This window comes from Bradysia coprophila, chromosome IV (assembly GCF_014529535.1).
Source record: "Bradysia coprophila strain Holo2 chromosome IV, BU_Bcop_v1, whole genome shotgun sequence".
NCBI classification, from domain to species: Eukaryota; Metazoa; Arthropoda; class Insecta; order Diptera; family Sciaridae; genus Bradysia; species Bradysia coprophila.
In genome coordinates, this window is record NC_050738.1 from 2841829 (window position 1) to 2855205 (window position 13377).

General features: G+C 35.5%; 3 protein-coding genes across 4 annotated transcripts in view; 2 read left to right on the forward strand and 1 right to left on the reverse strand.

The window, feature by feature from the left end:
• Positions 1 to 583, reverse strand: LOC119066489 (vesicle-associated membrane protein 2-like). The gene has a single exon (XM_037168997.1). The coding sequence runs from the start codon at positions 468 to 470 to the stop codon at positions 69 to 71; it is 402 nt and encodes a 133-aa protein (XP_037024892.1). The 5' UTR covers positions 471 to 583; the 3' UTR covers positions 1 to 68.
• A 3352-nt stretch (positions 584 to 3935) lies between these two features.
• LOC119066490 overlaps positions 3936 to 13377 on the forward strand; it is a 77280-nt gene continuing 67838 nt past the window's right edge. The window contains exon 1 of the mRNA XM_037168999.1: positions 3936 to 4221. The gene's annotated coding sequence lies outside the window, so the exon portion shown is untranslated. The remainder of the gene's footprint in view (positions 4222 to 13377) is intronic.
• On the forward strand, positions 6515 to 9522 carry LOC119066491. Of its 2 annotated transcripts, XM_037169000.1 has the most exons (3): positions 6515 to 6606; positions 6662 to 8224; positions 8286 to 9522. In XM_037169000.1, the coding sequence occupies exon 3, from the start codon at positions 8449 to 8451 to the stop codon at positions 9340 to 9342; it is 894 nt and encodes a 297-aa protein (XP_037024895.1). In that variant the 5' UTR covers positions 6515 to 6606; positions 6662 to 8224; positions 8286 to 8448; the 3' UTR covers positions 9343 to 9522. The 2 variants fall into 2 exon arrangements, with proteins under 2 accessions (XP_037024895.1, XP_037024896.1); XM_037169001.1 differs by having other exon boundaries at positions 6662 to 9522.

Genomic DNA, 13377 nt, shown 5'->3' on the forward strand with positions numbered 1-13377 from the left:
TTTACTAAATTGAATGTAATTGCAAAGACATAGTTACCGACTACACAATTTATGACTTAAGAATTTCCTCAAGGAGCTACTGTTGTTGATGTTGTAGATGGATCTTCGGTTGCTGATGTTGTAGATGGATCTTCTGTTGAATCTTTCTCTGGCCATGTAAATACGAAGATGACAATCAGCACGATCACACCAATTACGCCCAATACAATTTTCATTTTGACATTAGTCCAGCACTGTTTCCGTTTCAATTTATGAGACCGTAGTTTGAATTGAGATGCGGCCTGTTGCAATGCATCAGCACGTTTGTTTAGATCATCTAGTTTGTGATCACGTTCCATCACTTTTACAACATTAACTCGCATTATGTCAGCTATTTCGTCCACTTCAGTTTGTGTTTTTTGTACTAGTTGAGCGGTTGTTTCGTGCTGCAATTTATTTGAAGTGGATGCTACTGTGTTTTGGATGTCCATTCCAGAGTTAATGTACAGAATCGATTTTAACTAATTCACCGATTAAGTCGTAAAATTTAAAATTAAGGAAGAACAACGACAACCATTTACAAATTTCTAATTGAAGTTTTTTGACAGTTCAAAAATTCGGTAAAATGAAAGTATTCTTAGAACAATAAATTAGTCAACCAGTTGTTAAAACGAAACAATCACATAAATAAAATATCCGCATAAGGCAATCGCTACCGCCACAAATGTCTCGAAGGTTTCCTTACCTTACTTAAAAAGATTAGAGAAAGCAGTGCTTCATTTTTTCGTATGTGCAGTGCGAAACATATTAGTCAAAGCTAATTCCTTTTAGCACTGATCATGAACGGTTCAATATAGAAAAAGGTCATTTGACAAATGAACCAAAGAATGTTTACTGTTTTTTGCATAGAAATCCGAAATTTTGGGCTCAAAGAGGCAGTTACAAGAGCCTAATATGTAAAGACATTTCAATGTTACAACAAACAACAAATTCTGAAAATGTCGTTTATATGGTAAAATACATGTTAGCATAATTGAAGTACAAGATTTGAAATCAACGAGAATCAATCGATTAAAAATACTTTGATCGATTGAAGTAATAGACCCGATAATACTGGTTATATGTTTGCCGTCTGTAACTGATTAAAAGGACACCAGTGAAAGTTCAGCACTTGCTTTCATCGGTGTTGAAGAATTTCGCGCCGTGTCATTCACAATAACCCCCAAAGTGACATTTTCCTTATACAAAATGTGTCATTTTGTCAATTATTGTGAATGGCACGGCGCGAAATTCCTAGCAGCCCGCCGATAACAGATGATTAGCCGATTCAAACTTCTAGATCGAGTTTTATCGGTTCGGCTTTTAAACTCTAATTTTCTCCACTCAAATGAGGTGAGAAGATGGCACTTTGTTGACGCTCTCTCTCTCTCTCTCTCTCTCTCTCTCTCTCTGATGACATTTTAGCTGATATAATTTTTATTTTCTCAACCACAGCCTTACTTCTAGCGTGAACATAGGAAATATTCGGAGGTTGATAAGATCACAGTGATCACTGTGTTTTTTTTGCAAAGATAGATGACTTGATTTCGTTGTATAAGTTGAAACATACAATAGGAACAATCCTAAGCGATAGCTCTTATCACTAAAGTCTCTAAATTTAACACTTGTCAATTCAGTGTTAATGCTAGGAGCAGTGCTGTGTCTCAACTCATGTTTTTTCCATGAAGCGAACAAGAGTTTTTTTTTTCTTTGTTGCTTCGTGGATAAAAGCAGTTCAATGAAAAGCATTGAATTTATCAAAACTTCATTGAATAAACTAATCTTGATTATGTTACATTAATTCCATTACTTCCTTTGTTTAAAGTTCCGTCTAGTGTTAGAAACCGAATCTATTACTTCATTGGGTTAGACATAAATTTTACTATTTAAAGAATACGAGTCAGAACTCATCGCTTATAATTGTCGTCTATATACCTAACAGATGAAAAGTTTCCCGTTCAATTTACTGTCCATTTTTCCAATTTCTGAAATAGTTTCTACTTACCCCACATCTTCCTTGCACTCACCAGATGTAATTAACATTGCCATTACGGATGTAAATTCACTTACTTTATCACCGTAATCAGCATTCCACAATTAATGCAAATTCTGCTGGAATGGCATATTTTGATTGTTTATGAATTTTTATTTATTCCCTTCCCAAAGAATCCGCAAACTTTTACAATGAAAAATGGAGAGCCAGCGTTGTGTTGCAAAAAGTTTTTGTTTTATGTCGAAATGAAACTATCAAATCGGTCCGAACATAAAAGGTGGTGGATCCACTCTCTATCCCAGAAAGTATTCAACCGAACTCGGTATTACGAAATTTCCCTTTTAACCCGCCGTAAGTGTGGTTATCCCCAAGGAATTTTTCATGTTAATATTTCATTTTTATTCATCGCAATTTTTATCGTAGTATTCATTATGGAGTCGAAAACTGAGTTATACAAACGTATTTTGGTATAATGAATCTGGGGGTACATACGGCAAATGCATTGAACTTAATATCAACAACTATTTGATTGTATTCAATAGGGAAAATGGTTGTTACGACGGTAAAAGTAATTTGAAAATTTTCATGTGATAGTTTAAAATGGCAATCATTTTCGGTTAATGTTTTGGATCGCTACAATCTCGATACATTTCTGTAAGGATTGTTGGCATTTCGCTTTCGATTTTTTATGTATGACTTGGAGGTCGATACAGGATTGATTAAGTAACTGTTTGCTGTTTAGGAGCAGCAGTTATTTTATGAAGAAAAGTACTAAATTGTATTAGATTTTACACTTAGTTTCTAAACTTCATTCTTCTATAGACAATATATAAATTTGACATTTTAATATGTGACAGATGGCAAACATATGAACAGTATTATCATCGGGTCTATTACTTCCATCAATTATAGCATTCTTGTAATTTGTTGATTTAAAATCTAGTACTTCTTTTTTTTACATATACTTCACTTCATAAAGGACAGTATTTCCCATGGCCTGTCATTATTTTTGTCGTCGTTAACGATAACAGATGTGACAGGTTAAACATTTTTTTTAATTGCCGCATCAAGAAACGATTTGATCCCCAATGTTTTGACTTAAATCGATAATGCGAATGCTCTTTGAAGTAGAAACAGTGAGCTGGACAAAATTATTTGCAAGTTGACAAGGAAGCTGCCTTGAAGTTAGCTGTGTTTAGTTTTCACAGAACTTTTGGCCTGCGATCGCACTGCAAATGGTCAACCGAAGAGGTCTATACGATGGCATATTGTTTGACTAAAATTCGTCGAGCAAAAAATTAATTGTTTTTCTTTTGGCATTGGCTTTGTTGCAGCGAAATCTTTCAGTGAAATAGTGAATCGTACACCATCCGTAGAGTTGACGTAGAATAAGGATGCTATGTTCTAAAAGAAGAGCTTAGAAGGCTCACGAAGGCAAAATTCGATCGGATCGACACAACCCCAAATGGTGGAGGTGCTATCGTCATGTACCTGATTGTTTATATTTCAAACAATAATCGCAATCCTTTTATTACTTAACAGCAAAGTAACCTACATAATGACGTTCCGTGCCATATATATTCATTTCTCAAATTATGTCGACGATGGATATTGTTTCTGCTGAAAATGCATTTTTCCCGTAAGTTTTTTTTTTGTTCTTTCTTCTTGATATACACTCAAAACTCAGCAAATAACTGGAATGTAACCGTTTGCCTGAATTCTGTGTACATATTCAAAACTGAGAAGCCCGAAAAAGTATGCGCACCGACAGAGAAAAATTTTTCCCAAAAGCGAACGAGAGAGAAATCTCATCGGTCGGGCTTGAAATTGTGTAAGGGATGCTGTGTTGTCTACGGATGCCGTTTTCTCGTCTCACTATACACACATTTTATTGTACACTAAACGGGAATGTAGGAATGTTGTAGCCAAGGTGTCTGGTGTGAACAATTTTTTTGAATAAATTTTCAGTTAACCGTGAATCTTCAGCCGAACATGATGTACATGTGAATGGACTGAACGAGATAAACGTTGATGTTGTTGTGCTTTTGAAAAAATATTTACGAATATTGATAGGGACATTTTCGTGGACAAATAAAATCTGTGGAAGGATTGTTAACAGTCGGTACATTCTGTGTATAATAAAAGTGAGAATTACAGAGTGAAGGTTCCATCCAGCAAGATATGGAAAAGAAATTAAGAAACCAACAGTTGTAAGTACAAAAAATAATTATCCAATTTTATCGGATGCGAAATTGCTTCCTCTCGGTAAATTTAACAAATTCATTTTCATTGTATTCCATTCACGTAATTTAAATTTCGTTTCACGTACGGAGTTTTAAACTTTTACAAAATAAATGCTAAAATGTGCTTCCTTCCTTGTATGATGACAATCAACAAATTTTAACTCGTTTCTTTCAACAAAAAATAAAAAAAATAAAAATAAAAAAAAACAAAATATTGAAAGATGCAGCCGGAGCTTGTTCCGTGAACATTATAATGGAAATGATGTTACCATTCGGAATTTCGGCCTTTTGTTTGTCCATTAACGTTAAATAGTCTTTGTTCCTTGTCGATCAATTTTGCAGAAATTAATGCAATGAATCTTGAAAGAATCCGTTGTTTTATAAGGACTTTTCTTGATGTATACATTCATCTCGAACGACAGACTTTGGCGGTTACTTAAAGTCCTTCGATAAGAAAGTTTTTGCTCTGTTTGTTATGAACTTTGTGCTTTTCCGTTGTAATAAGTCTTTTCTTTCAATTTTTATCAGCAAAAATATTCCTTTGGTTTCAAGTCTTATTTTTCACTTTTATTTACTCGTGAGAGTTGAAAACTTGAATTCATTTGTTTGATGGTTGGCTTATTTATAAAAAGTGATGAGTAGTTTTTCTTAACTCTGACTGACTGATACTGGTACTTTTTGATTACAAAGTCAGAGAAACTTCGACGTGGCAAGGTTCAATTTCGTATTCAATTTTAATGAAAACTTTATGGCGTTGGATTTGAGGCCTTTGAACAAATAAAAACGGCAGGTGTATAGTGATAAATTCGTTGAATCTGATACTTCTCTTGTTAAACGGCATGTACATAGCGATAAATTCGGTAAATCTACTACTTCCGTCGTCTAATGTTTGATCTGCTACTTCTTTTGTTTTCACTGGGAAAACACTAAAAATGTCTGATTGCTCTTATTTGTCGCCGTTGTGGTCGACAACATTAGCCGTTTCTGATTTAATTGATGAGATGAAACTTTCTTGTTGCTTTTTATCCCAATTAATTTTTGCAAACAGCCCATCGATTCCGACATTTTAGTGACACTTTCCAGATGAACTCTTTCGAAATGAAAATTGAAATATTTTTGTAGCAGCCATGCAAACGTAATGAAAGCGTTCGGTATTTAAGCGGATGTGAAAATGCTTGAAATTGTAACGAGACGCGAGAACTAACACTTTCGAATGGAATTTATTCTGTTCAATGAATAAGTAGGAACAAAAGAAGTCGCGAACGACTGTATCAGATATTCATAGTGCATATTGCATATGATATGGTATATGGTAGGCATACCAGAGATGTGAATGTGTCTAACAAGTACTTTTTTCATTTCATTCATCCAAGCTTTTTATCTGATGTTAATTGAAAAATGAAATGTTCCGTTTTTAATTGGGACAGTGACTGATGTGCCCTTTTAAATTTTTTATGAAATTATTACCATTCTCCCATCAAAAAGTTTCAGTTAATTAGCATTGAAAGTCTCTCATATAAAAAAAATTCTTTGAAATTAAGATTTCATTGTCTGATCTAAAATCAAAGGCAAACGGATAATCTTGTCGGACCTACATAAATCTTCTTGAAACATTGCTCAACCAACAGGCTTGCAAAATTTATGCAATCGTTCCGGAACTGACCGTTGAGAGTTTGCCAAATTTAAAATTTTCCATGTCAGCTATTACAACAGTGAAGAATTTATGTGCATTTGTGTGTTAGAAAGATGAGATTTAGCCACGGCATATGTTTTGGAAATTTCCAAAACTCAAAGAAATTAAGAAAAAACCTAAGTTTCAGGGGTGTAGAAATTATTAACCGCAGCACACTCAGGGAAAATTAGGCAAACACCATAAAACAAAAAAAATATTAAAGAACTTAAGGCACACTGAGCGCTTTTTTCGACACAAGGAGCTGGACTATTTTTAAGTCTAAAAAAAACCGAACTAATATTAGTCATTCCGTTTCATTCTGTTCAAAAAAGTGGATCTATGACCGTTCAACTGCCCTAGACTCAAGCCCACCCTGATCGCGATTTCTAGTTACGGCCCTGTTCCGTGTAAAATAACTTTATCCTAACATCTAATTGCAGTAACAAAATAATTGTTTCCGGAAACATAAAAGTTTGTCCAAACTTCGTTCAATTTTTAATTAGTGCAATTAAACGTGAAGTAAATAATACCTCAAAGTTAATGGTTTTCATATAAATAGCAGTGAAATGCTGATAGCTTCTGAACGTAGTTGTTTTTATAAAATCGTGCAATGTATTCGAAAATATTCGTGGCGTTTCTGATTATTAGCATAATTAATTCTGGGAATCTATATGCAGAAGGTTTGTTACTTTACTTCTAAACGAAAGAAATGTAAAAAAAAAGTTACAAATAAAGAGGACGGAGAGACTGATGCAGAAGCTGAAGCAGAAGCAGAAGCTGAGCCAGAAGCGGAAGCTGAGCCAGAAGCAGAAGCTGAGGCAGAAGCGGAAGCTGAACCAGAAGCAGAAGCTGAACAAGAAGGACAGGATGAGCCTGAACCTAATCCTGAAACTCAACCTGAGTCGAAAGGTCAACCTAAGCCGAAACCTGACAGTGAAGCTGAAATTGTGACAGAAAAAAGACGAGAAGTCTTAACTACCCAGAAACCCACATCACTTGCCGGACATTTAGTTCCTGGACTTCCTTTTCCTGGATATCCATTGAATGGGTATCCATTTGCAAGTCCTCCATTTTATGGACCACCAGGACTTCCACCTCCTATGATCGTACAGCCGTGCATAAGCAGTCTATTCGGCCCGATGCCATTTACTAAATGTAAACCTAGCTGTAGCGGTTCTATACCATTAATCCTTTTGTCATGCCCGAGTCCAATGTTGCAATGCTGTTTATAACTGTGGAGCTAAGAGGTGAGAGGTGATATCAATCATATAACTAATACAATCAACGCGTAAAATGTTTGAAGCGCAGAAAAAAGAAGATCCAAAAATTGAATTTGTGTTTATTCGTTCCGAAGTTGACTGGATTCATTTCAACGAATTAGCAAATCAAACACAAAGTTATCTACAATTTTCAATCAATGTGTTTGCCTAATGCCTACACAAAAAGAGCAAGTTCATTCAGACAAACATGTTGAATGAATTGAATTAATTTTACTTTACGCAAATCAGTGAATGGGTGTGTATCAACTCAAATCGACTCTAATACCGTTCGACAAATCGTGAAAGGGTGACACTTCAGCACGAATGCAAAGAGTTTTTTTTTTATAAAATGATTCGCGTTTAAGTTTTATTAACGAATCTGTTTGCTCGTTCAATGAGAGGTTTATATGCTGCGCTGTTATAATTCGTTTGACAAATGCTCACAATTCTTAAGGACTCGGCAAGCTGCATGTGTACTTTGTGCAAATACTTAATACATAAGCTTATGCATAGAGTCAGTAGAAACTGCACAACTATATGTACTGTCGCTTCACTGATTCTAGTACAACTACATACACAGCTTCTATACAGATCGAAATGTCAACAAAAACACATACGCAATCGCTCGTTTGACACTTACCTTAGTCTTGTTGTTTGCGTTTAAAAGAAAAAAAAATGGAGGCGACAACGGATCTATTTATAAATATAATTCAAAATCATCAACTAATTTATGATACTGCATCGAAAGACTTTAAAAATGTCAACAAAAAAGAAGATGAATGGGAGAAAATTGCGAAAGAAAGTAGAATGAGCGGTAAACTCTATTTTTTTGTGTGCAAATAATCATATTTTCGGCAATCTAACCTAAAATCTTATTAAATGTAGTGGACGGGGCAAAAAGACGATATTTTTCCCTTCGTCAGAAATATTCGCGTGAAAAGAAGAAAGAAACAATTTGTGTCAGAACTAAGCAAACATTTCGACCATGGGTATTTTTCGAAAGACTTTCTTTCCTCGGCGATTTTATCAAACCCCGGCGGTAATTTGGCAATTTCGCGATTTTTGATATTGGTAGTTTTCAACAAATGATTCTTTTTTAGTACGTACACAAGTGATGTAGATGGAATCGATGAAGAGGATCTTCTTACTGGAGACCATTCCAACGACCAGACAACGAAACCCATTGGAGACAAAAACTTTCATCAGTCTTCCGGTAAACGTCATCGTCTGAACGATTTAAGTGACGATGAATATAACCATGTAATGCTGTTCGGCAAGCCACTGTCATTGGCAGACGAAGACGCTATCATGGCAGAGGGTTTGGTATTTGAAAACAGCCAAAACGATTTGACAAATTTTGAAGTTTTGGCTGAAATAGAATTGGAACAACAACAAGTCCCAGTTTTGCTAACCGGTGAATCATCAGGTAGCCAGGAGCAAGCGCTCGGTATTGATGCACGTACGCCGAGTATGTTGGGACCGCTCGATATTGACGCATGTGCGTCGAGTATATTAAGCCCACACAATGAAGCATTGCGAGATCGTGCTACATTATCAATTGATGAACAACTCAGCTATGTAGAAATACCGTCATCAGAGAAGGGACTGTGTCCACTTGGTAGTGAGACATTTCGTGTCCCATCTTCCACTGCGGCACACAACGCAAATGTTGAACGAGGCAGCAGTAGTTCAGTTTATGTTCGGTCCGCAAACTCTCAACACAGCTCTGCTTCGTCAACTCAAAACACGGAAAGCAGTTCACAGGCTGGTACATCGAATACACGATATCGTTTGATCGGGTCAACACAACCTGTAGCTCCTAAGCCAACACCACACCGAAACGATCCTACTGCCAACCGAAAAATACCTAATTCGGCGCTCTCCAAAAATTCTCCAGTTGTACAAGCGACCGTTGCTGTCCGTCAACAGGAAAAGAATTCCTCGTCGGATGCTACAAGTATGGAAAAAATCAAAGAAAAAATGGAATTGTATTTGAATGCCTGCAATGATAAACTTGTCAAGAAGCCCGAACGTTCACCTCATGCCAGTTTCCTTTCATATTTGGGATCGAAAATGGATGGCATACCGAAAGAGAAGATTCCAGCTCTGGAAAAGGAAATTCTCGACATTGTGTATCGTTTTTCTAGTGAGGCATGAAATGCCAGTCTTAATTGCGATTGATGTATTTGTTGCCTTGAATTTGAGCTTGAGCCGCAATTTTTAATTAATTAATTTTTACCGCGATTCTTGTTCAATTCAATTCAAAATTGAGTTAATTTTATCTAAATTTTTATTGAACTTGTATTGCCCATTTCTTGTTGAACTAAATAAATTTGAATGAAGTTTTATGGGTGGAAATTATTGTTGACCGATGGCCTCAATTGATTGGCTGTGGCTGTACGATTTTCGATACCCCCCACAAAGAGTGACCAAAAATCCAGAAAATAGCTCCGAAATACAGCTTTATCTATACAGAATAACGTCAGTAGTGGACGCAGGGTTTATTTTTGGAAATTAAATTCCAGAAAATTCTCCAAAATTCCTGTTTTCTGTAAAATATTATCCTGTAAGAAAAATGCATGGCTATCTTTATAGAGAAAAGAACAGAAAATTCGTAGTTTTTGAGAATATAATTCCCTTAAAATAGGCACTGTGTGGACGAAAGTTTGTCTAAAACCATTTTTAGACTCCCGAAGGAGTCAAAGAAAAATGTTCAACCACTCGAGATTGATGCACGTACCTCGAGAATGTTAAGTGACTTTACAAAGTCAACATCTAATGTCATTGGAATGGCAATGAGAAGTATTAGTAAACTATAAGAAAATGAATTTCGATTTAGTTTGTGTTCTATTTTCAGTTTATATGTACATCCTGATTAAATAACCTTGCTCTGTTGTTTGAAGTCTTTGTTTAGAAAATCTTTAATTTTTACCAGCAATCAGCGTGTTAATTAATTAATACGAATGCAATAACTTGAACCACATCAAATTTAATTTTTTATTAGGTTGAAAGTATGAAATTTAATTGACATTGTAAAGGTAGTTTGCATATTTGTCTCTACAACAATGAGCATCTCTAGTCGGACCCGCACCCCGATTTAGTTCGATCCATCCATTCAAAAATTCAAAGGCTTTGATACCTTGATTGGTTGGTAATGTTTCTTTATCTGCTCTCATGTATCTTATCGATGCAGGATCGTCAAACGATTTTACGAAATTGTGAAGAACTACAGTAGCCACCACAATATTGTCAACCATATCAGGGTTAGCTTCGATAGGGCCATTTAGTACACGCCATCTTTTAACCAGTATACCAAAAGTGTTCTCTATGTTTTGGCGGACACTACTCAGCTCTTTATTGTATTGTTTCTGAATAGGACTCAGATCGGCATATTTTCCAGAATACGGAGTGAGAATATGTTCATGTAGCGGATAGGCCGTATCTCCAATAACAAAGAACGGACACAGTATATTAGTGTGTGGTAATGGGGCTGGAGGTGGCAAATTCAAACTATTTGTGGTTAAGCGCTTTCCGAACGTTGACTGGAATAATACTCCGCCATCACTCTGGCAACCGTAACTTCCGATGTCCACATATATAAAATTTTTCTTCGCATCACATATTCCAAGCAAATTGGTGCTGAAATAACGCATGTAATTGAAATACTTTGATCCACTCTTTTTCGGTGCCGTTATTTCTATGAGCTTGCCGTCGACTGCACCGCAACAATTTGGAAATCTCAGTTTCTCATCAAACTCTGAGGCGATTCTAAGCCAGTCTGCCTCCGTTGGAAATTTCAAATAGATGGGAGACAGAACATTCCATAGGGCAACGCAAGTTTCATTAACGATGTTGAAAGCTGTCGAAGCACCCAAACGAAAGTTATAATGCAAACTTTTGAGAGAATCGCCTGTAGCCAAATATCTGATGTACAAAAGAAAAATAATAGTGCGTTTATAAGACGAACGATATAGTCAGTCAAGATAAATCGTCTCAACTACATTTTCATAGAATTAAAATTGAATTTAGCACACACCTTAAAGTAAGTAGTAGTCGAAATTTTGCTGGTATCGCATTTGGAGCAAATTTTGTAATTTTTGGTTGAACCAAGCTTAACAGATGATCAAAAACAACTGGACTCATTCGAGTATAATTGAAAAATTTGTCATGGTCATTCATTAGCATTTCTTGAACCAAATTTTCAAAATGACCAAGTTCCTTTCGCAGTTGATTAACGGGATGGACTCCCCATCTTTTTCTGCGACGCTTTAATTGCTTATCATCGGTTTGCGTATCATCAGTTTGCGTATCATCGGTTTGCGAATTTAACAAGCAGTCCAGCTCAATTATGTTAATGAAACATTGTAAAAGGTCCAGGTTATCATTTTCATGATCAGAAATTTCCAATTCGTCAACAGATTCTTCTAACTCAGAAACTGATAGAACATCTGTATCCATGAAAACGTCTTCAATGTGGCTTGAGTTGTTATAATCATAGATGTCTAAATAGCTATCTTCAAGTTCTGTTGCACTATCACAATGTAAGATTTGTTCACAAAAATTTACAATTTCTAAAATTTCTGTTAATTCAGAACACTCAACTTCCATTTTTTAATAGTTTCGATTGACCACTGACAACTAAAATGCCCAGTGACATGTGATATATTCTTATGTTAAGTTTTTAAAGATATCGTATTAACCACTAAGTAGGTACACATGCAGCTTGCCATATGCATTAGACTATAAAACGTTTTCGCACATAACGCATTAACTGAAAATCAGATTAAGTTCTAAGCATTGGTGTACGTGTGCTTACTGAAAATGAACAGATAAAGATGAAAATTTTTTAGTTGCGATAACACGATCCATATCCATGTAATGAAATTATTCCATGCTCAACGCTAATGCATTAGATATTTTATTCAGATTTCAGATGGTGTGCTTTCAGATGGTTTGAAATGCACTCCAGACTATATATTTATGTGCAGTAGCAGTAACAGTAGCTGAAATTTTATTGTCGGATTAATTGAAGGATGTAAATGGTTCGAATTTTTTTGCAGCAATGATTTCCCTTTAAAAAGCTTTTGCATTCTGAAAAAATACGTGATTCGTTTGCTTGTACAAATCTTACAGCTTTGCCGTTACTGTATTGTATACATGTAGAATTTCCAACTCTTCAGTTAAGAAGTTCTTTGAATCAATCAAAGCAGATTTCGAATATAAAAAAAAGCTTGAAGCAAAACTGGATCCACCTTCTTGCATTGCCACTAAAATGAAGTTATATAGAATTTTGATAATTTTTCTAGAGATGAAACAAAGCACTTCAACCATGAGTGGTACTCTAAATAGAGTACTGAGACTGGTCATGGCCAGTGTATCAAACAAATTTTGGCACTGTAAAAAATTTGACAGCTGTCACTCGAAGCACTTTTGCTTGAAGTGCGTTGGATGAACACAAAATCGAAAGCTATTGAGAGTGTCAATCAGAAAAACTAATCACTACAATCGATTTAGTGATAAGGGTTACGGTTCGCGGAGTCTGTGAGATCAGCATAAACTTTAATTAGTTTTGTACCACGTTGGATAAAATCGTACTTGAAACTATGAAAAAAAGAAGATTCGTACATTTTTCTCTCTCTAAATTTCTTATGAACAAAGAAGTGAACTTTTCAAAATGTGCAAGCTGTGTAGCATTCTGTTATATAAATTTAAATATTAAACAGCCTTTTTGTTCAACATGAGCGCCCTAATATATTTTGAATATTTTTTTTTCGGGAGAAATGTGTTTTTCTGGTATAGCCGCTGTGCAATCCTTTTTACATTTTGTTCGGTCGCATGTTGTGAAAGATGTTGAAATAAACAAAACATTGGCAAAAATTTACGAAGATTTGAATTATTAACTGTTGTTCGATTCGTTCATTCGGAAAGTTATTATTTTTCCACAACTGCTCCAACCGTATTGAATATAAATACGTTTGGTACCAGTTTTCGGGCGATGTTAAGAGGCATCGGTACTTAGCTAAAATTGTAGCCTACATTTGCGTGTCTCGTATTTCATTTTTGATGATATCTTTTCATCAGAATCCTTTTCGAAAAATGTACGACCGCAATAACGACCACGAATGTGTTAGCTTCAAATAAAAATTAATTTTGGTTGTGGTCGTTTGACCGGCTCTGAGAAACGTGAGCATT